The sequence below is a fragment of the Oxyura jamaicensis genome, chromosome 4 (genome assembly GCF_011077185.1).
Source record: "Oxyura jamaicensis isolate SHBP4307 breed ruddy duck chromosome 4, BPBGC_Ojam_1.0, whole genome shotgun sequence".
NCBI lineage: Eukaryota > Metazoa > Chordata > Aves > Anseriformes > Anatidae > Oxyura > Oxyura jamaicensis.
Window position 1 is genome coordinate 51,154,739 of NC_048896.1, and position 21,824 is coordinate 51,176,562.

Consider the following 21,824-nt stretch of genomic DNA (forward strand, 5'->3'; position numbering starts at 1 on the left):
AACGGTTCAGCACCCACAGAATTATTACTTCCAGATTGCCACAAAACTGGTTTGCCATGGCCAATCATGATTTCACTGCAGTGTAATGTGATAAGCCAGCTTGCAGTTGCTCCTTGCTTCTCTGATTTGGCTGTAGAGCTGAAGGTGGCTTTCTGGCTGCCCAGGTGGTATTTAGGGGAGGTCTGGGTGGGTGACTGTAGCAGAGGCTTCAACCCAGGTGAGAACAGCCTAGCAGCCAGGTCTGGGATGGCAAAGAGGGATACTACTGAAGCCATGCACGCTGCTTGGCTCTTTTCCCAGTTATTAGCATAGGGGAAAGAAACATGATCCGAGAAGTTGAGCCAAGCCCCCTGGAAAGCATGGTCAGACCTCTTCCCCCTCAAAATCACAAGCGTGCTTGAAATAAAACTATGTAAGCGGTTACGAATTTGACATGAAAAAATCTTTTCAGCTACGTGCTTCAGTGGAATTTGGTTTTGTTCTGCCTGTGTATGTGAAGTGTGGGTATGTAGACATGCATATATATATACACACGTGTATGTACTATATAATTTGCATGTATAGATGTAATTTACATACATATATACTTACATATGTATATACAGAGTGCGTGTGCGTATACATACACATAAGTATGCTGCAGAGCTGCTTAAACCTGCCAGGGTGGTAAACTGGGAATGGATCTTCCATGCAGCAGCCTGGCAGGTAGGCTTCTAGCTGTCCTGCAGTGGTCTGCTCTCAGTCTGTGTTCCTAATCAGTGTTGAAAAGTATTGTATTCACTGTTAAAACGGTCACGCTTTTAAATCTGAAAAATTCATGGACAGAAAAAAGTTACTAAGCCCTGAGTTTTATCTGTGAAACAGTAAGCGGCATGTAGGTGACTAACGTAAATACGTGTGAAGTCAGACTAGCAGGAATTGATGTGTGTAGCGCTTATTGGCATTAACAGAAGCAGTTTTGTGTTCAGGCTTTGCAGTCACAAGAATTTGAGCTTTGTGTATTCTGTTAGCGAGGACACTGGAGCTGTTCTCAGCGTGTAGCTGGCCTGGACGCAGTATTTTGGGTTACTTACTGTACATACCTTAAATTCTTCTTGATAGACGTTTTCATCGCTCAGTTGTGTTGCAGTGTGTTCTTTAATGATGTGCTGAAGCTAGATTCATGTCATTCTATTGTATGCATTTATAATAATTATTTTTTTTTCTGATTTATCCAACAGGGTGGGCTGAGTGCCCAAGCTTTTGTTCGTATAGAAATAGAAGATATTAACGATAATCAACCTGTTTTTGAACAAGCCACCTATGTGACAAGCATCAGCAGTCATGCACAGCCAGGAACAGAGATCATCAGTGTTGTTGCTACGGACAGAGATTCGGGAATATATGGAGTAGTCACGTATGAACTGGTGCCAGGAGAATTTTCTTCTCTTGTCACAGTAGATGCCACTACAGGTACTGTGTGTGTTTCAGAAAGGCTATAAGTATGTATTTGTCTCTTCCTTGAGGATGTGGTGTTGTGTGATTTCTTTTTCTTTTTTTTTTTTTTTTTTTTTTCCCCACCTGGAGTCACGTCATAAAGCTGAAACTTAAAATCTGCTGAAAAGTAATTTAGAGAAGGATGGAGGATTTAGGTTTAACATGAAGCCTTTGTATTCACTGGAATAAACAGGAAAAAGGGAAACAGTACATGTCAGTACAATGCAGGACAAGCAATTATGTCACTTCACCAGTGTTTCAGACAGAAATACATTCATGTTTCTAAGGAATAAATGAAATATTTACTTTATACAATAATATCTGAATTCCTCTTTCTCTCTTCTTTTTTTTTTTTTTTTAAGTTTACTCTTGAAGAGCAATAGAAGACCTCTTGAGATGCTTCTTTCATTTCATCTCTCTATTTCCTAATCTTTCCCTACGTTGTGCTAGAGTGCATCTCCTGTTCTGCTCACAGTCTGCCATACCCAGCTGCCTCCCTGTCTGATTCAATGATTAGCTTCAGAAGTGTGTCTTCCGCTTTTTATTTCTGGCAGTGAACCTTCCCCCTTTTGATTTCTGGCAGGAGGTTCAATGAAGGTGCAGTGATGAAGAAGGCAAGAAAATTTTGGCAAAAGCAAACCTGGATGATTTTTTTTCTAAGAGAGCTTGTATCCGGCAGGTTGAATTGCTCTTCCCGTGTCCACAAAGCAGCCTGTATAGTCTGCTTTCTAATCTTAAAATAATTATCAGCGTCAGCTAGAAGGAACGTGAACCATGTATCCACAGATGTCCGTGGTACCTTTTGGAGAGTGAAAGCTAAGCTGCAGCTGCCACTTAACTTGAGAGCTAGCCCTTGCATATTGCTATGACTGCATCCTCATCAAAAGTTTTGCTTCCTGATGGTCTTGGCACAGTGGATTATTTTATATTCTTAAAAGAATTTTTGGGGCTGTGTGTATTGTATACATATATAAGCTGTTTGGCAAGTGAACCACTGTGAGTCTCTATTCTTTCAAAATTATGCCTGTTTTCACTTTCTTGTACAGTTCCCCAAATATTCTGTTGAACAGAGGAGCCTAATCTTCTTAGGAAGTTGGCCTGGTTGTCTTGGCTGTTTCATAATTTACTTTAACTGTGGACTTCAACTGCCTCTCAAATCAGATCCTCTAGGGCGTAACTGTTGCCAAAAATATATAGGTCAATCAATAATTAGGGAGCTGGATCTCCACAGGCATTTAACTGGTCGTTTTAAAACTGCACCGGTAGGCTGGTCAGAGAGACCCTGTGGATTGTGCTGGAAGAACTGGCTGTGCATTAGCCCTTTCTTCTGAAAGGGTTCTTCCTCAGATCATGACCTTTTGTCCCTTTTTTTCCTAGTTTTGGCACTTTACGTAGGAAAAATGTCATCCTTAATCATGGAGAACATAATAAGATAATGTTATCTCACAGATCTATCATAGTGTTTTATCAAAGGCAGACCAAGTTCATGATGAAGTAGATTGAGGTTGTTATTACTGACATTTCGTGATGAGAAAAGCATTTAGGTTAGAGACACTATTCCCAACATTGTAGTGCTTGGGATCTGATTGCACTTAATCAGATCTCCCAAGTAATTCAAGAGGTCAGGCTGTGTTTTGTTTTCACTTATTAATATTAATGGTGTGGGGGGTGGTTTTTTGTTGTTGTTGTTTTTTTTTTCCTGAAGAATATGTTTTCTGTATCTATATTCCTTGTTCACTCACAACCATGCTTAGGGTTAATCACTAGCAAGTAGAATTATTTTTAGACTGGCAATATTTAAACAAAATAAGCATAAAAATTGCCAAGTTGCTACTCAGAAGTTGCGCAATCCTTGTGGATTAAATACCTGTGAAATCTGTTCAGTATTCAGAGGAATGTGAAAAAGTGGCTTACTGTTACCACACAGATTTGAGCTCTTCATTCCTCCTCACCTCTTGTTAGGACAGTTATTTTTCCCTGTTTTCGTCTTGCTAAGGCTGTCTGTGTGCACTCATAAGTCCTAGTTTAGATATGTCTCTCTGAAAGTTACATGTGGAACTTCATCTAGTTACGTGGGCTGCATTTTGTGAACAGAGGGTGACACACAAATATGATTAGAACAGAAGTTCTTCAGGAGATAAATCACCAAACCCATACAACAAATGGGATATTACTGCAGTATTGGTATTAGGGTTTCTGATCTTTCTTGTGGACGTGCAATCTTTTATTGATCTCTTTTGCAGTTTTTTCAGTTTGCGATGTTGCAAATTTTGTGTTTTTTACTATTAGAGGACCCAAAAGGAGACGTATAGTGTTACATGTATAAGTGGACAGAGATATTCAGTAATGAGAGATGCAAATTAGTTATTAGCTTAACAGTTTGTCACAGTACACCGTGGTACATGAAAATCATTGCAAGATGGTGCTGTTCCCCACAGCATAGGTAATGGCATCTAGGTTGTGCATTTGAAAAACTCATCTCATTTTAGTGTTCTTCAGGGATGTTTTTGGTGCGCTGCACTTAGAATACTCACTAAAGATGCACTTTTTTCCCAAGTCCCTTTTCATTTTTAGAAGAGAAATGGGCAAAGTAATAAAAACTGTAGCTGGAATTCTTCACTTTTATGGCTTGCTTCTGGCGGTTGATTTGCTGAAGCAATTATATGGGTGTATCAAGAAAGCCATTAGCTTTGCATAGTGCACTGTGGTCACAATACAGGTATCATGCCAGCTGGTAAAATGCTGACTGGTTATAATATATCAATGGTGCTTTTGATACATAGAGTTCACGTGGTCGAGCTACATCCAAGCTGCTTGAAGGGGTTCCATCTTTTGTTTCAAGCACTGTGACATGCAGGTTTCGTGTATTGGTAAATTCAATGGGAATGGGAAAGAAGAGCCTTCCACTGGCCAAGAGATACTCATTTAAAAGTTTTTTTTTGAATTTAAACAAGTCTTTATTAGTGGCACTTGTTTGCTATTTTAGCTTTTAGTTTCTCTATTGTTTGGGATACACTCTTACACTCTTGTAAATAACATTATTTCTCAAAGGAAAATGCAATAAAAATTGAAATGTAGTATTTTTCACTTGATTGATGATAGACTGTCCACAGGAAAACAAAACAAAACACTAAGAATTGTTTAACTAGAAAAATGTATGGATAGGGAACTGTAAACTGGTTCTTCTGCTAGCGCATGACTCTTATTATCATTTGATTCTAGTGTTGGTGTAAACAACATCTTGGCTTTATGTTTCCTTTTGTAGATATCTGATCTATGCATGATCTATGAACAGCTCTCATGAACTGATTAGAAAAGAGCAATCTGAATGGCTCTTCTGGCTAAGAAACTGTCTGGACTATGCTTATTTATTTTCCCTATCGTTACCTAACAAGCTATCTGAAAGTGTATTTATAGTTATGGCTGAGCAGGTAATTAAAAACGTAAGTCACAGGGTACAATCAGAAGTGTGGCAGAAAACCTATGCAGTGCTTAACTTTAAGACTTTGGGATTAACAGTTGTATTTATGACTCCCATTATGTTACGATCATTATTATTTTCTTTTACCCAGGGGCTTAAAATTAATTTTCGCATGGATCTTAGTGATGCCCTTCTTGAGAGGTGGATAAAAGATGGTTATCATCTCATTGCAATCCTGGTTCGAGGAAGCTGTTTCAGATCAACAAAATTAATAATAGTCTTTGAAAATTATTTTGGGCCAGTGTGACTTCAGCATGGCAGTCTTCAGATAAGCAGTCTGCTCATATTCGTAGAACAAATCCCATAGCTGGTTGTTGTATACAGAAAAAACTTTGACATGAAGGTGAAGTAAAAGGCAACAGCCATCAGTTCATGTTTGTTTGAAGGTATTAATGACTTAAACCTAGTAAGAAAATGATTTAGAGAAGGTAGCATTCACAGTCAACATTACAGCAATATAAGTGTTTAATTTAGCTTCTCTGTTTCTTTCTTTTGACAATATAAGGCATTTAGGCTCTTGTTTCTGTGAATCCTGCCTATATTAGATGCTTAAAACAGAGGCTATGACTGTCCTTCTTGTATATTACCAAGATTGTTTCCATGAGAAATTTAGAGATTTCTCCACTGACTTGAAGATACTTGGTTCAGGCCTTTGTCATGATACCTTCTGTTACTTATTTATGCTGACAAATCTGTACTGAGTACAACAGACCAGCCTTTTTACAAGCTGGTCAGTAGTTTAGTGTTAAAAATTCTCAGCTTAAAGTACAGTTTCTGCAAAATAACTATTCTTTTGAGGAAACTTTAACGTGCTAAAAAACAAAACAAAAAACAGAAATCAACAAAACAATTTCCTTTAAGATGCATTCTGATTTCTTTTTAACTGAATAGCATAGGGTATCATATGAATTTAATATCTTGGAAGAGATGTAGGGCAATATAGGGTCTTAGTCCATTGGAGAGGAATAAAAGAAGAAGTCACAAGAAGAACAGGTTTAAGAAAGTAAAAATTGCTAGCTTAGCCAAAAGGAAGATTTAAGTCCAGTATCTTGTCTCTTTAATGGTGTCTGGTAATGGAAGCAAAAGGAGGGGTTGAGTAGAACTAATGCAGAATGTTTCTTCCACTGGTGCATTTTCCTTTCTTTGGCAATATGCAATTTAGTGTTGTACTACTTCCATTACTGTACTATGGTACCATATGTAAATGCAATTTAATGTCAAACTGAGTTAAAACAAACTTCTTGATTTGGTTCAGAGCACTAGAATAGATTAATTCCAGTTAAGAATGTTGACAAGTTTTGTTTTCCTGAAGAAAATGGAAATGCTATTGTCTGACAATTGCATTTTGGGAGATTTTCATTGCCTTAAAATGCCTTGTTTGATTTTTATTACAATACAGGTTGAAAATCAAAGTTAAAATACCAAAATTTCTTTTGGAATAAAAAAAGATTAAATTTTGCTCAACTCCACGTATTACACAATATTTAATATACAGCAGATTGTAATATGCATTAAAAAAAAGAATACATCCTTTTTAAAGAAAGCAAGGCTGTTTTTATGATGATTAATGATGTTTTCATATAGTATTGTAGGAAAAATTGTTTATTTTTAAAGTACTTTTGGCATTTTTATACATCATATTGTACATTTGCTAAACATATGAAGAGGTTCTCAAAAATAACATTTAAAATTAGGAATGTTTTTATTCTGGAACATTTTGAGACCACATTTTTTAATTGCAGCTTTTCAATTACTGTTTTTCTGATCTTTCATATGAAATTGATACCAATGCTGTAAATTAGAGCAGTATATCTCAGACATTGGATTAGCTCACTAGGTTTTTGACTTTGAAGAATTTTATTCATGTTAAGACACAAAGGAAAAAGTAGAGGTCTCAGCTGAATAATTTGTGGACTTTATCACAGAGATCTCATCTATTGAGTAATATGACATAAACAGTATATTATCCTTCAAGCACACAAACTTTGCTATAATATGTATGAGAGTGCAGATTTTGGCCCTGAAAGAAAGCTCTGTGGCAAAAAAGCATGAAAAAATACATAATGCCAGCTCTTCATGTATGTAGCTCTTTTTTTCTTTTATGAATAAAATTCAGTAGAATCAATCATGTACAAATAGAAAAATTCCTGCGAGCTGTGTGCCAAAAACTCAACAATGCAATCGTAGTGACATGTGTACTTGAGATTCATTGTGCACAACAAAACACAAGGTATTTACCAAAACCAGATACTCTAGCCCACCCCCCTTTCTTGTAATTCAGTCACTGTCAGGTCTCAGAAACAAGAGTCCAGCAGATGAGACCAAGAGTGAGCTGCCGTGGCGATACACTGCTACAGCTCTTGGTCTGCAAGAGGCAGGTGATGTGGGCTGGTAACATAAAAAAATGGAGAAGAGGAAAAGATTAAACTCAAACCTCACATTTTGGAGGAGAGAAATAATGCAAGGTTTATACAGTTAAGTTCAGGCGATCAACATGTTTCTTTAATAGTGATTGTATAGGTCTCAGGTACAGAACAATAAGTAAGAAACCAGTTATTTCTGCCAGTGAGCACATCATGTTCTTATTTTCTCTTCCATTTCAGTAGAACAAGGTACTGGTGGTATTGTCTTTCTAATCAGCAGCTATAGATAGATGGGGTTTGCACTTCATTGCCTCTTTCCTGAGGCTGCCCAGTATTTAGTTTTCAGGTGGCAGTCCTGCAGCCTTGCAGTTGGTCTCTCTGGAAAAGTGAAGGCTCTCCTTCATGTTCTCAGTTAACTCGAAGAAAAAAAGCGTCAAGTGACACAAAGAACAAATAGGCTTGGCAAAATGCCTTCATGCTGGTAGACTGTTAAACTGAACACGGTAGGGAGTCCATGTAGTATAAAATCAGTTTGTGAGGATTAAGATGAGTATCTGGAATGTTCTGTAATGCTCTTAATTTAATACAAGATCAGCAAATCTATCTTATTGGGCCTACATTATGCTTCAGTCAGTATCTGTGCTGGAAACGTTCATCTTTTTGCACAGTGCCTTCAAAGAAATATTATCTCTAGTTACCGTGGCAGTGGAGATTTGTTATCAGGTTGTGCATTGAGCTGGTTTTGAATCTGCAAGCTGGCAGCTTGGTCGAGAGGGTCCTCGACTAAGATGTTTTCGGAAAACTTCAGTAAGCTGAGCAACCAAAAGTGACGTGGTGGGGGTGGTGAGGCAGTGCTGGAGCTGCGTGTGTTGTTTGGGAAGGCTTTGCCTTTGTCTTTGAAAATGCAGCTGTTCGTTGGGCAAGAGTCCAGCCCACTTCATTGTTATATGCTTTGATTTTTTTGTATTTGTTTTTAAACTCAGTTGTCATGTGGAAGTGTTACCTGTTTGCATGCAAAGAGAACAAGTGTACTCTGAGTTGTTATTATGTTAGTTTAAAGAAAACAAAACAAGGCAGAATGAAATCTCCATGCAGTAGCAAATTGGGTCTTTTCAGTTATGTGGGGCTTTTTTGAGAAATTGGATTTTTTTTATTTATTATTATTATTTTTTTTTTCTGGTAGGGAGGAATCACTTAAACATGTGGTAGTATAAAAAAAGTAGAAAAGGAGATGTCAATGTAATACTTGCTTCTTCTGTGTTCAATTTAGTTTTGGTGTCCTATGGTGAGTGACAGGAGCCTTTGTTGTACTAACATTATCATTTTACTAAGCCAAAAAAAAATGTGTTTTTAGAGGGGGGGCGACGGACCTAGTCCTGTCCTGTGAGGTTTATAGCAGGTTGAAATTGTGAGAGAGTAATGAATAAATATGACAAGCAGTCAGTTCAGCATTTCTAGGTGTTTTTTGTTGCTGTTGTTTTTTTAATATGCACTGTAGGAAATGCATTTTGAGGAGCTGAATGTTTGATTTGTCAGTTTTCTGAAGAATATACAGCAAATATGCTTGTGGGAAATTTGAGTTAGTTTTTTTTTTAATGTTGAAATTTAACATGGGAGAAAGAAAATCAAGCAAAATGTTTTATTTGACTTAAATGTCAAAAAGAAATGAAGCAATAGCTTCACAAAGTAGACAAAGAATTGTAATCCCTCATAGTTTAGCGATTTATGGGGTCACCAGCAAGACCTACTGCAGCTCTTCCTTTGCTTTGAGCACCATTGAATCTGTTAGCCTTCAGGTGGTTTTGCAGTCACTTGAATAAAGCTGGAGCCATAGGGCTTTATTTCCCTTAATATTTCTGTAAGTGTTTCAGGCAGAGTGGAGCAGCTTCCCTGCTCACATTAGCTGCAGGTACTGGTGGCTTCATTGCAAACGCCCTGGCATTTCTTGCTAATGGGAGGCCAGCCTGTTGCCTTTTGACTTGCTCAGAGTGCTGATGCCTGTCTTGCAGCTGGTGGGAGCACAGTCCAGCTTGCTTTGCCTGCTCTTTGTTGGGAGCCTGCTAAATGAAACACTCCATTTAGAACCAACTTAAAAGCTCTGAATAGGTCTGATCCAGCTTGTATCTGAAACCTTTCAGATATACTCTTAGTCTTGCCTACCTTAGGGATTCACTTTTCTAATAAATAATTAAAAATATATATATATATATTACCAGTGGTCTCAAAAACCTGTCTTTGTTAAGCTCAACTTACCGAAATCATTAGAGGTGAGCTCTTTTAAAGAGCATTATGAGTTTTATTTTTTTATGTGATTAATGAGCACTGTTTTAGGATTGTCCCGCACCTGAGAATGTTTTACACAGGATGCTTCATAAGAATCTGCTAGAGAAGGGACACTGACTAAAGCATTCCTGGTGCAGGGGGATGAGGCTTCTGTAAAGAACAAGTATAGATATGCGACTGGTAAAACTTCAATCAGTTATTTACTATAGAAGCATTAAAATACTGAATACTTTCAAACTTGAAATAGCCCTCTTATTCACTGAAATTCCAGTGTTTGTGTCACGAAGATTAAGCTTTTAAAAATAACTTCCTATAAGCTGAAGCTGTGTGTATTGATGCGAATAGACTGTAAATAACACCGTAATTCCTCATTAATTCCTTCCTTTCCCCTGACAGTTATTAAACTGGCTCTTCAAATAGTGTGTTCTGCAGGGTGTTGTTATGGTTACCATCAAGAATGCAGCTTCACTTGAAATGAATAAATAGCATGTTTTAAATACAGGTGAATGGCGAAAGCTTGAATCTAAGTGTGATGCTAAGATTAGAGGATAGGCAATGAGCCAGACAAACAGAAATGTCAAACACTCTTTTTCTCCCTAGAACAATGCTGTTTTTAATGTTAACGCAAAGTCTGTGTCCCCTAACTGTATATGCCTCTCCAAGGCAAATTTTCTAGTGCAGTTCTTTGAGACATGTGAAGAACAAAGCTGTACGTGCATCCCTGTACTGAGAAGTTAGCATGCAGGGTTGGGCGAGACATACTCCCAACAGGTCAGTGGGCTGGCTCCACCCTGTATGTGGTACTAAACAGCAGGTTCAATGCCAGCTTTGGAGGTGAATCGAGGTGATGAACTAACCATCCCTTTTTGCCATCTGCTTGCTGTCTGAGCTGTGTCAGACCATGTCCCATCCTAGGATATGTGCTGAAGAAATATGGCCATTACCTACAGTTCTTAGGGCATTCAGCTTCGTGGTCTTAAAGAACATTATTGGTTGTTGAACTTTATTCTTCCTCCTGTGTGATGAAGTTGCTTTTTTTATTCCATGAACAATGAGAAAAATAGAAGCTAATTAAATGAATACACATTTCTATGTGATCCAAACTATGTTACTGAAGCTAGTGTGTCCTGATTTATATCTTTGCCTTTTCAGTACTTGACTAGTGAAAAATGTTTTCTTTCCCTGCTAATGGCTATAAATATAGAGCTGTTTTTTGTGTTGATTACTTGAAGACCCTGTGGAAAAACAACTACGTTTTCAAAGTGGTCAGATAGAGGCTGACATGGAAATCCTATTGGAATAATTAGCACTGTTTCCTCTATACAGAACATGACTTTGGTTAGTGAGCCTACTTTGCTGATCTATGCTACTGTAATGTTAAGACTGAACATAGGGTCATGAAGAAGATCAGGAATATATTTTAACAGAACCATTATATGTGTCCTGTCTTGTACGTAAAACGCTTGAGGAATAGCACACAGAAGCTCCTGGGGAGCCAGAATGCACCTCAACAAAAATAAGAGCAGCAAAATCAAACCCAAGAGGAACTTTGACGTTGCCAGAGAATGGCTGGTGCCACAGAGTCCTGTCTTTCACTACAGTGTTTGCATGTGCGGGGCAAACATTAGCTTTGTTTCATCTTTGTTTGTGTATAGGCACAATGTGGAAAACAACTTTTTGGAAGTGTCCTAGCATGTCATTAAGGATGAAGGGTGAAAAAGGTCAAATAGTTGGCACTCATGATTTCACCCTTCATTAGTACTAGCTCTTACAGCAGTATATTGAATCCCTGGATCATTGTAACAATTTACACTAGCAAGTAAGCATAGATTGTCCTGCAGCAAAATGTCTTTAACTCCCAGTGTGGCTGTGCTGAGCTAACCTGCCCTGGCTTAGAGCTTTTCCCAAACCACACCTTGTAGTGGCAATTGCCAACATGCAACCAGCATTGCAGCTCTATCAATAACGTGTATGCAAATCATTATAGGCATTCTCTGGGTCACGTTTATGATTTACAAAGGTTCAAATCCCCAGTCAATCACACCCATGAAGATCTATTCAAGAACAAAGGATTGCATATATGTAAGCGAGGCTGGATGATGACATTTCATCTGGAATTTAATTATATAATTGCTCACCTGTGAGCCAGAATTGATTCCAGCACACTCTCCTACAGAATGAGGAATTACCAAAGGTAAAATCTTCAAGGCAGGGCAGTAATATAAATAATAAATTTTAGAAGTGGGAATTAAATGTTATTAAAGACAGCAGATAAGCCTGTCCATATATATGGGAAGCCAAGCCATAAGGAAAAAGGTGCCACTTCTCAAAGTAGAACCACACTTCTGTCTGTGTGGTCCCACACTGGGAGCTTTGGTCTTAATAAGGCATTCCTCACAGAGGAGCTGTCTAACCACTGCGTTGTTCCCTTCTCATCATTAGCCTTCCTGGAAGCTGTTCTTCATACTGGAAGAATATACTTGTACCATAGCAACCCAATTATCTTTTAAGTTCTCTGAAGCCACAAATTCCAGGCTGCAAATGACTATGGTAATAATAACAATAATAACCCACTGTCTTTTCTTAATCACAGAACAAGAGAGAGAGGAGTTATGACTCATCTGCAGTCTGCTATTTAGTGGAGGCATACCTGTTGAGTTTTGCACACCAATGTGTGACTTATGCAGCTGACTAGCTAAATAGAAAGTAGAGTCCCAGATGCAGCTTATTTCTACAGGTTCTTTCCCATTAAATGGAGTTGTCATAGAGCTAAATGTGTCATGTTCCCCAGCATATGACAGAGCTGTCTTAAACGTCTATGTAGGTTATAATCCATATCACCAGACTCAAAGCTAATCTCTAGTCATACAAATACTGAAAGAAACAGAATGTATATAATAGAAACTCAAACCAAGTTATAAATTTTCCAACATATTATAGTTTTGAGGCTAGAAGAAACCATCAGGAACACATACTTTTTGCCTGGAATCTGCCACTTGTCTTAGTTCATATTTGGTCCTGCAAGAGAGGACTGAGTTGCTGAGATACACTTGCCTCTTCCCTCTCTAGGGCACAGAAAAAAGCATGAAGAACGGGAGCAAAAAATAATTTCTTCTCTGACTGCTTTCTGTAGCAGTCTGAACTGTCACGCACTGTGCTTTAATCTGTGTTTTGTCTAGGTCAGCAGAGAAGTAATTTTGATTCTGAAATATTTCTGTTCCACAAAGTCATCAGAGTTCCAGCACTGAAGCAGTTTTTGTTCCACCTATTGCTAAGGGATGTTCTGATTCACTATTTATTGCTTTTAGAGTAAGAATTTCAACATGATGCTTTTTCTGTAGAAGTTTTCCCACTCTGCATATATATCTTGAATATTTCAAAATGATATTTTTGGCCTTTTCAATAGAAAAATATCCAATAGCGAATTGGTCAAGTTAGTAAAATACAGCCCATTTGATGGTTTAATTTAATTCAACAGCGACAATGTTTAAAATCCATGCTTATACATTTAACCTCTGCAAAAAAGAAGGTTAAAAACCTTTTTCCTTCAAGCCACAGTTACTCAGATTACCTCAGGAAATGCCAGAAGTTTATGTCCCCGGAATACTACTTTGTTAAGCTAACTAATCGTAAAACACAATCATCAGAAGACCAAAAAAAAAAAAAAAAAAAAAAAAAGAGTTAAAATAAGGTTGATTCTTGGAATTGCATCAGTTACTGGCCTAGGAACTGGATTAGCAATGAATTCTGAATCTATCGAATCTGTCTGTATCTTTTGAGTTTTTACTGTAGTTTGTCACACTGGGGTAAGTGTCCTTTGTGGTTAGTGGAAAACATTCTTCCTTGATCATGAAGACTCTTGCATGTCAAGACACAGTTTGTTATTATAATGTCCTGGCAGCATAATTGGAAAGTATACTGCATTCCAATTTGAATATTTATAAGGATTTTATGCATTTTCCATTATTCTGCTTACAAGTGCATTGTAGCAAATTAATGTTGTGCCTTCACACTCAATTTTCAGAATATATATTGTAGTTGAATCGTTCACTGATTCTCCTAAGGCAGTTTGGGTTGCATCTAATTTACCTTGACAAATAGAACCACTCATTAACTAGCATGAATGCCAAACATCGTCCCTACTAAACCTGTACTGAGAGCCAGGAAATTACAAAGGTAGCTCAAAGCTTTGAAGTTTGATTTTACTGAGCTGTTAGAGGCTTTGTGGTCTCATCAGTTTCTACAAAAAGCAATGGCACCTTCTTAAAAATATCCATTGATATATAGAAAGTGGTCCTATTAGCTGAATTGGTTGAATTTGCCACAACTTCCATACTTAGAAGCTCTCTTTGTGTGTTGCAAACTCTGTGATGCCCTGCAAAGAGTCTTTGAATACTGAGGGATTTTTATCCTCCCTTCAGAACAGGTGGAAATGTTTTTCCTTCTGCTCAGTGATAGAGAAAATGCTGGACAGCAGACAAACAAAATAATGCTAATGCTCTGTAGGGCATAATTACATTTTTTTTTTTCATTCCATCTTTTACCTGGCTGAAAGCACCTGGTCTTCGTGTGCCACAGGTTATTACTTAGTTATACAATTCATTGAAGTAATATGATTTATTGAAGTAATAAACGTATTGTGATCTGCTATATTGCCCTATAATTTAGTGTGCTGCCTTATGTTTTTAAGTATTTTGCTCACTTCATCTAGACCAGACGTTTCAAAGTGCTCTAAGGTTTAATGTCTTACTCCAGTGTTTTTTATATCTTCATTTATAAATCCTTAATTTGTTTGCAAAGGACAATCATTAACATGGAACAATAGCAAGTGGTGAACCATTATGAACATCCCATAGAGACCTATGTTTCAGATGTAACTGTCTGAGACTGATGTCTTTGCTCAGACAAAGCTTTCTGTGAAGTTTAGACAAGCTGTTACTGCAGAAGATGGGCCAGGATAGCTGCCTTGTGCATGCTTTCTATCCATACTACCATCTTAGGTAATAATAGTTAGATGCTAATGTGGATGTGGGTTACTGGTGTAATATACAGAGTAGCTGAAAATCGTGCATAATTATCTGATATTACTAAAGACTTACTTTAGCAGTCAGAAGAGAATGTATTTGGAGACAGCTAGTCTCATTCATCAGAGCTAAAGGATGAAAATGTATTTATTTTGAGGAAAGCACTTCCAAAGTACTGTATTTCTGGACAAAGCATTGCATTTTCTTTTCAAATAATTACTTATTTCATGTAGTTTAGACCAATCATGATTGGTGGCAACTTGCAAATTCAACAGACCTTAGAATTTACCTTAGAAAAAGGATATTTTACCAGAAACTTGTGACCAGACAGCAGGTGATTGCTTCCCAGATAATTTCCACAGAGCCCACTGCTCCTAAGACTGATATTTTGGGGACTCAGCTGCCTCCTGTGTGGATGTTTTATCGGGGGACTTAAGATGTTTCTGCAAATCCTGTTTGAAATAAAGTTACTAATTTCTCAAACTCTTGAAAAGCTTTTTGTCCATGTTTTCTGGTCCTCTCTTAGAGCAGAGGTACATGTTGAAAGCGTTTTGACACCCTGCTAGATTTGGCAGAGTGCATCCTTAACTTATTTTGTTGTTCTTTTATTTCTGTACGGTTTCAGGAATTATTTACCTGATCTCAGCTCTTGGTCACCTGGCACATTCTGCGCTCTTCCTGACTGTTTCTGCACGGGATGGAGGTGGCCTTTTTTCTGCCATCAATGCAGCTGTCACAGTACATATCCTTCAGACCACTTTGGCCCCTGCCATATTTGAGAGATCCCGGTATGCTTTTTCTGTCCCTGAAGATGCTCCTGAAGACAGCCTGATTGGAACTGTAAAGGCCAAAGAGCCCCCAGGTAAGCTGTTAAAGCATTAGTCATGGAAGAAAAAAAAAAAAAAAAAAAAAAAAAAAGCAATGCTCATGAGTAGTGAGTATTCAGAAATTTCAAAGAATCTACAGGATGTGTTGCCCCCCTCTCCTCCCCAAACCCCCAGTGGTGAAGTCCAGATGAGTGTTTAGGGGGCCTTAAATATATATAGTTCTGTGTTTTTTTTTTTTTTTTTTTTTTTTTTAATGCTTTTAGAGGGAAATAGGTTAACCCCTGCCAAGCTCCCGTCATAAAATACCCTGTCCTGAGAGTCATATATATTTGTTTTTTATGCAGAGCAGTAGGAGCCATGAGTCCATGTATCAGCTTGGTGATAGATCTGTACACGCAAGGTGGTAGACGCAGAGGTTTCATGAATCTATGATTAGTCAGTTCTCCTCCTTGGAAGGGACAGTGTGTTGACCACTGTCCCCAGAGAGGTAGCAGATGCAGGGCAGCCTTGTCAGAAAGACTTTAGATAGCTTTTGCTTTAGATAGCATCTGATGTACGCCAGCTGTAGCAATGGCCATCCATGAACAGTAAGTTCAGTAAAATACCATTCTTTCAGGGAACTGCTACCTGTTTCATTCCTTGCTGTAGTGAATGCCTGGGTATAGTGAAATTATTCCCTTAAGACTAATTTATAGGGGCTTTTTTCTGTGCTTTAGATCAGAGAAAAACAAGAGGCTATTATACTATTTTCTCTATAGAGTTTTATCATACCAGAGAGAGGAAAAGCAAACAGTGCACAAATGGGCAAAATATATACACTTAGATCAAACCTGTGCAGTATTTGTTTTACTGAAGGGCTCCAGGGACAGGAACAAAGAAGCATATAAAGCCTAGGAAAGTCAAACATCTGTGTAGCTTACATCTGTTCCGCTAATTTTAACAGCATGTCTTCTTCACAGCTGTTCTTACCAACTTTCATGCTATCACTTTTTTTTTAGTTACTTTTGTTTGCTACTTCCATTTCTAGATTCTGTAGAAGTTGTTTCTTATAGAATTTCCTCTGGTGACCCACAAGGAAGGTTCTGTATTGACCCCCGGTTTGGTATCATCCGCACCAAGAAAAAGCTTGACCACGAAACCCAATCTGTCGTGATGCTCACGGTTCAGTCACAGTTGGGCAACTCTCCTGTCTACAGCAGCACCCAGGTCAACATATCTGTGATAGATGTTAATGACAACCCTCCAGTATTTCTTACTAAATCTGATAAGGTAATCATTTCACACACCCAGCCTCCTGGCACTGCTGTCTACATTGCTCACGCAGAAGATAAAGACAGTGGCCTAAATGGGGCAATCAAATACAGTCTTGCAAGCAATCAGTCAAATGCATTTAGCATTGATCCAAGCCTTGGAGTGGTAAATATCACCAGGACGGTGTTTGAGGATAAACAGCAGGAATATGCTCTACGCATAGCAGCTGAAGACCATGGAAGTCCTCCTCTGAGTTCTTTGCTGTTATTGAGAGTGATTATTGAAGAGCAGAAGATGGGCCCTACTTTGGTTTTTCAGAACTTGGTGTATCAAGTAGAAGTCAGTGAAGCTACCCCTCCAGGTGCCCAAATCCTTCAGATTCTAGCCCACTCACTTGATCCACACGGTGTTACCTCCAAGCTGATGTATTCCTTAGAGTCTAGCACAGATTCTGTTGCATTTGGAATCAGAGCTGATACCGGCTGGATTTATCTTCGGAAACGTTTGAACTATGAATATGCACAGTTACTAAGTTTTAGAGCCCTGGTCAGCACCTCAGAGGATGAAAGCTCCATGCAAAATGCAAGTACCTCAGTAATAGTTAATGTCCTGGATGAAAATGATAATTCCCCCATGTTTATGCCTGAGAGCTACTTCTTCAAAGTGGAAGAAAATCCAGTCCCCAGGGGTGTGGTTGGCACTGTCACAGCTGTTGACAAAGACTCGGGAAGAAATGGACAACTTTCCTATTTCCTCCTGTCTGATGGAAAGTATTTCAAGATGAATTCCAACACAGGTAGCGTTTTTATGATTTGTAATCTGCCTAATATTGCTTTTGGAAAGCAGCCCTCCCTAAGGGAATGGAAATAGCGTAAAGCTTTCAGGAACTGCTGTGAATCTCGGGTTGGTACATGAATATTCTAACTAAAAGCTTCAAAATTTGGGGAGTGAAATAAATCTAATACATGTTGATGAAGGATAAACTAACCCTTAGGATCTGATTTTTCATGGCTTCATTCTGACCACTTGGTTATAAGTTCTGACTGTACCAAATTAAAAGAGGGAGTTTTAAATTATAGCTTCAATAGATTATATGAGGAACTTAGTTGCCTGTGATCAAGTAAAGTTGAAAAGTACAGATCAGCCATAAGTAACTATAAGGGTGACTATGATATTTGACAGTTAATGTTTTAAAACATTTGTGAAAGCTTCTGCAAGCTACATCCAAATGGAGTTCATGTTGTACAGGCTACCACAAAAACAGGTTGGCTGAGAGAAATTATTCACCACACTGTGTACTCTGCAGTGAATCCCAAATGCCTTGTGTGATAGATACTATATCCACGCAGTGTAATGATGCAGAACACAACACTGAAAGCCCAAAGGAGGGGAATCCAGTAAGGAATGCGGGTGCTAAATATAATGCAATTCGGCAAAACGTGTAATGAGCAGAAATCTGACCGTTTCCCAGAGATTCTGTTCTCATGGGCAGTGAAGAGGCTCTTGTAGGTTTTCTTTCTATAAATCTCAAAATTGTCATTTCAGAACAGCTCATTGGGTGCATTTATGGAAATTTAAAGGCAAACAAAGGAATTAATGAAGATCATCTTAATATGTGATTATCTGTGTGAAGGACTTTGGTCATCCACAAATCTTCAGCTATTTTGAGTGTGGTTGAGCAGATGGGGATGAGATTTGGTCAGATTTATTTACTGGGCTTACCAAAATGTGTAGGAGACATAAAGCTTCCTGATTAACTTACAGATGTTGTACTGAGAATTTCCTAACCCAAGGCCATAGTAAACTCCATTTATCAGTAGTTAAAACCCTGTACTAATAGATTATCTGTCCTGAAATGTGATGAAGAAAGGGACAGGTGGATTTGTTTGGAAGGTCAGTATGTTGGTTTGAAATGTTTTATACCTTTGCTTGGGGCTACCTAGAGTATGGTAAAGAATGTAATGTAGTACTGAAGTACAAGCACACACTTTGACTGACAAAACACTTCTATGGGTTGGAGCTTGGAAAACTATGGTTTAATATCAGCAGCAAGGTGTATCAAAAGACATATAATTACTGCATGTCATAAGAATGGTGCTAACACATAATAATATGTAACTCCCTTTCTCCCTCATTTTCTTTGTCCCTCAGGTGAAATTATAAACTGCGTTGCGTTAGATCATGAAAAAGCAGCTCAGCACCACTTAACTGTGCTAGTGACTGATCACGGCTCACCGCGACTTAATGCCACAGCAACTGTGTACATCTCGGTGATGGACGTCAATGACAACAAGCCTATTTTCCCTCAGGTTGCACCTGGAAAAGAGCTAAGCGCCAAGGTCTGTAGCAGTCCTTGGCCAGCCTGTGCTGCGTAGTGCAGGGCTTGTTCTGAGCACCACCCTGTGGCAATAGCGCAAACTGTAAAATGGGTTTCAGTCTGCATTCCGGACAGTCTGCGCTTCTTGCAGTGCCTGCGGTCAGGCTGCTACCTGGGCGCACTGCAGAGTGAAGCAGTCGGTCACAATGAGACGTCTTCCAGTCTGCCTGCCCAGCACGTTGCCTGCAACGCCTGATCTAACTGAGATTCAGTTAAGGTTAATTAATTGAGATGCATCTACCAGCCAGAAGTTTTTTGATCAATGTGAAATGAATAATTTATCACCCCTAAAGTTTTTAAATTGCCTTTTTGCTGTAGAACTGAAAAATCATTAAACAGAAACAGTATAACACCGAAACAGAGACATAGCAGATTCTAAATTTAGACCCTGGTATATTTGGGACCTTCAAAATTTGCAAAATGATTTTTCAGCCTTGTAGACTGCTAGATACAAAGGATGTGTATATGATTTTGTTTATGCATGTAGTGGATTTTTTTTTAATTTGACCTCCAAGTCTGTTATATTAATACATATATATTTTTGAATTAGCAATATATGCTATATATATATGCAGACAGTAAAAGGGGGTTGCTAGAACTGCGTTAACCTTTTTCTGAAATGTTATTTGCGCTGAGAATAAGCATCCCTAAAATATAAAACATAGCAGCACTATACTTTTGTGCTAAGGGAATGAATTTGTTTTAAGGCTTGCTGTTGCGTTTGTGTTTGTAAGTTATTTATAAATTGCTTGATGACAGGTTTTGGAAGGGCAGCCATCAGGAACACTTATCACCACTATCTTTGCAAAGGACTTTGATTCTGGGAACAATGGTGTCGTACTATATTCAATAGAATCAGGTAAGAATTTAAAGTGGAATTCATAAGCAAAAATGCAATGAAATAGAGTTTTCAAAGTGGCGTGTATACCCACGGGATTTCATGTCTCTCGTCTCCATGGTGCCTGTGTAAATAGGAAAGAGGACCATTATGTGTCTAATTAAGCATCTCTGGAGGCACGGGGAGCTTCCTTCTTTCTCTTCCTTCCCCACTGCCATGTTTTCCCAAGGGTTTGGTTGCTTTTGTGGCCAGCCAGAGAGCATTCAGACGGCACTAACAAAGGATTAAGACCATGATCTTGAACGGTACAGTGTAGTGTTTCAGTAAGTTGTTTAACATCAGAAAGGAAAGATGATCTCCCTTTTCCCATGACCAACTGAAAATTTTCCTGCTAGAAGAATGGTTCTTGACAGTCTGAGACAGAGATCAGAAGGATCAGCAGATAATCTGGGCAAACAACGAGGCTTGTGGTTTTTAGTTCATATTGCACCCTTTTATTAGTCTCGTGTTAGCCTGACGTAGTATAGCTGCTTAAAAACACTTCTTTTTATTTTTTCCTTGAACTCCGATGTGTAGCACCCAACTTTGTTGGCAGTGAAATCAGAGCAGAGTAGTCCTAAATGAGAATGTGAGCGGGACTGAGGCATGGATACTGGTAAGAGACATAGATGTTATCATCAATTTTTGTCAGGTATCACTTACTGCATTTTTACACAGGGGAGACTTCCATCTGCAAACAGTGAGGAAAATGTCTCTTCCTCCTGTTTTAATTTGTTACTGGTTCAAAACAGCAAAAGATGCCAAGAACTGAACTTTCTTATATTTTGTACCTGCTCTATTTTACCAGCTTATTGCAATCAATGTCTTTTAAGCTTGGTGTATCATTGTGATAATTTTCACATTCAACACACTGTTTCATCAGAGAAAGAAAGCATTTCCAATATTTCTGCCTGCTCAGCAGGTTTTCTCAGGTGTTCTTTCCTCCTTAGGCAGAGTGCAAATGGGTGCTCAGTTGCTTTAAACTCATTATGATTATTTGTTGCTGCCGAATAAAGAACAAAATAGCATAAAGCTTTACTCCTTTACTCCTCAATCTTTAATTACTTTACTCCTCAGTCTTTGAGGGAAAGAGAGTCTGAAGCCTCTTCTTGCCAAGGGTGAAATTACTGAAAGATTCCTCTGGATTGCGTTATACTGTGTCTTTATGTACCCTTTGGACTTCTGTGGGGTAATGGAAGGATTTTAAGATCCAAAATTCACAGGGGCCAGAGAGCCAACTCTGCTCTCATCCACCAAGAGATGCTTAAAGAAATGAGACATTTAACAGCTGTATTGAAAATTTTGCGGTTGAAATGTATTTAGGTAATCAGTCTTCAGTTTTATTGCCATATTTTTATTGCATTAATTTGGATACAAGTGACCACCTCTTCCAAATGGATTTTGAAGAAAAAAGGAAACTGCAGAATCGGTAGTATCCAAACCTTTGTTTGGATACAAACCGGCAACCATGGGAAGAGTTCTTAAGGGGTCACTTCCTCTCTGCAAATCTCAATGTATCCCTTCCTTCAAACAGCACACTGGATTTTCTTATGGCTTCTCTGTAGAGCCACTGAATTCCCTCTGTGAGAAAGAATTCAAAATATAAAAATGACTAGCAACACAAAATATGACTGGTCTTGTAAATGCTGTTTCTAGAAATGACAAAAGGATAAAAACAGCAGCAAAAATAAACAACAACAAAAACAATACTAAAATAGCTCTCTAAGTCTTGGAACTAGATATCTTTCTGATAAACAAATCCAGAAACAGCTGAACTTCTCTGATACTATTTTTTGTCATTGTTTTTGGTTGGCTTACAGCCTTTAACATCTGCTTGTTTGTTTCATGGTGAAGTTCTTGCCTGG

General features: G+C 38.3%; 1 protein-coding gene across 1 annotated transcript in view; it reads left to right on the forward strand.

The window, feature by feature from the left end:
- Positions 1-21,824, forward strand: part of DCHS2 (dachsous cadherin-related 2) — a 108,250-nt gene that overhangs the window by 50,238 nt on the left and 36,188 nt on the right. The window contains exons 4-8 of the mRNA XM_035324354.1: positions 1,221-1,452; positions 15,253-15,489; positions 16,482-17,501; positions 18,857-19,044; positions 19,842-19,941. Coding sequence (XP_035180245.1) covers positions 1,221-1,452; positions 15,253-15,489; positions 16,482-17,501; positions 18,857-19,044; positions 19,842-19,941 — 1,777 coding nt within the window. The remainder of the gene's footprint in view (positions 1-1,220; positions 1,453-15,252; positions 15,490-16,481; positions 17,502-18,856; positions 19,045-19,841; positions 19,942-21,824) is intronic.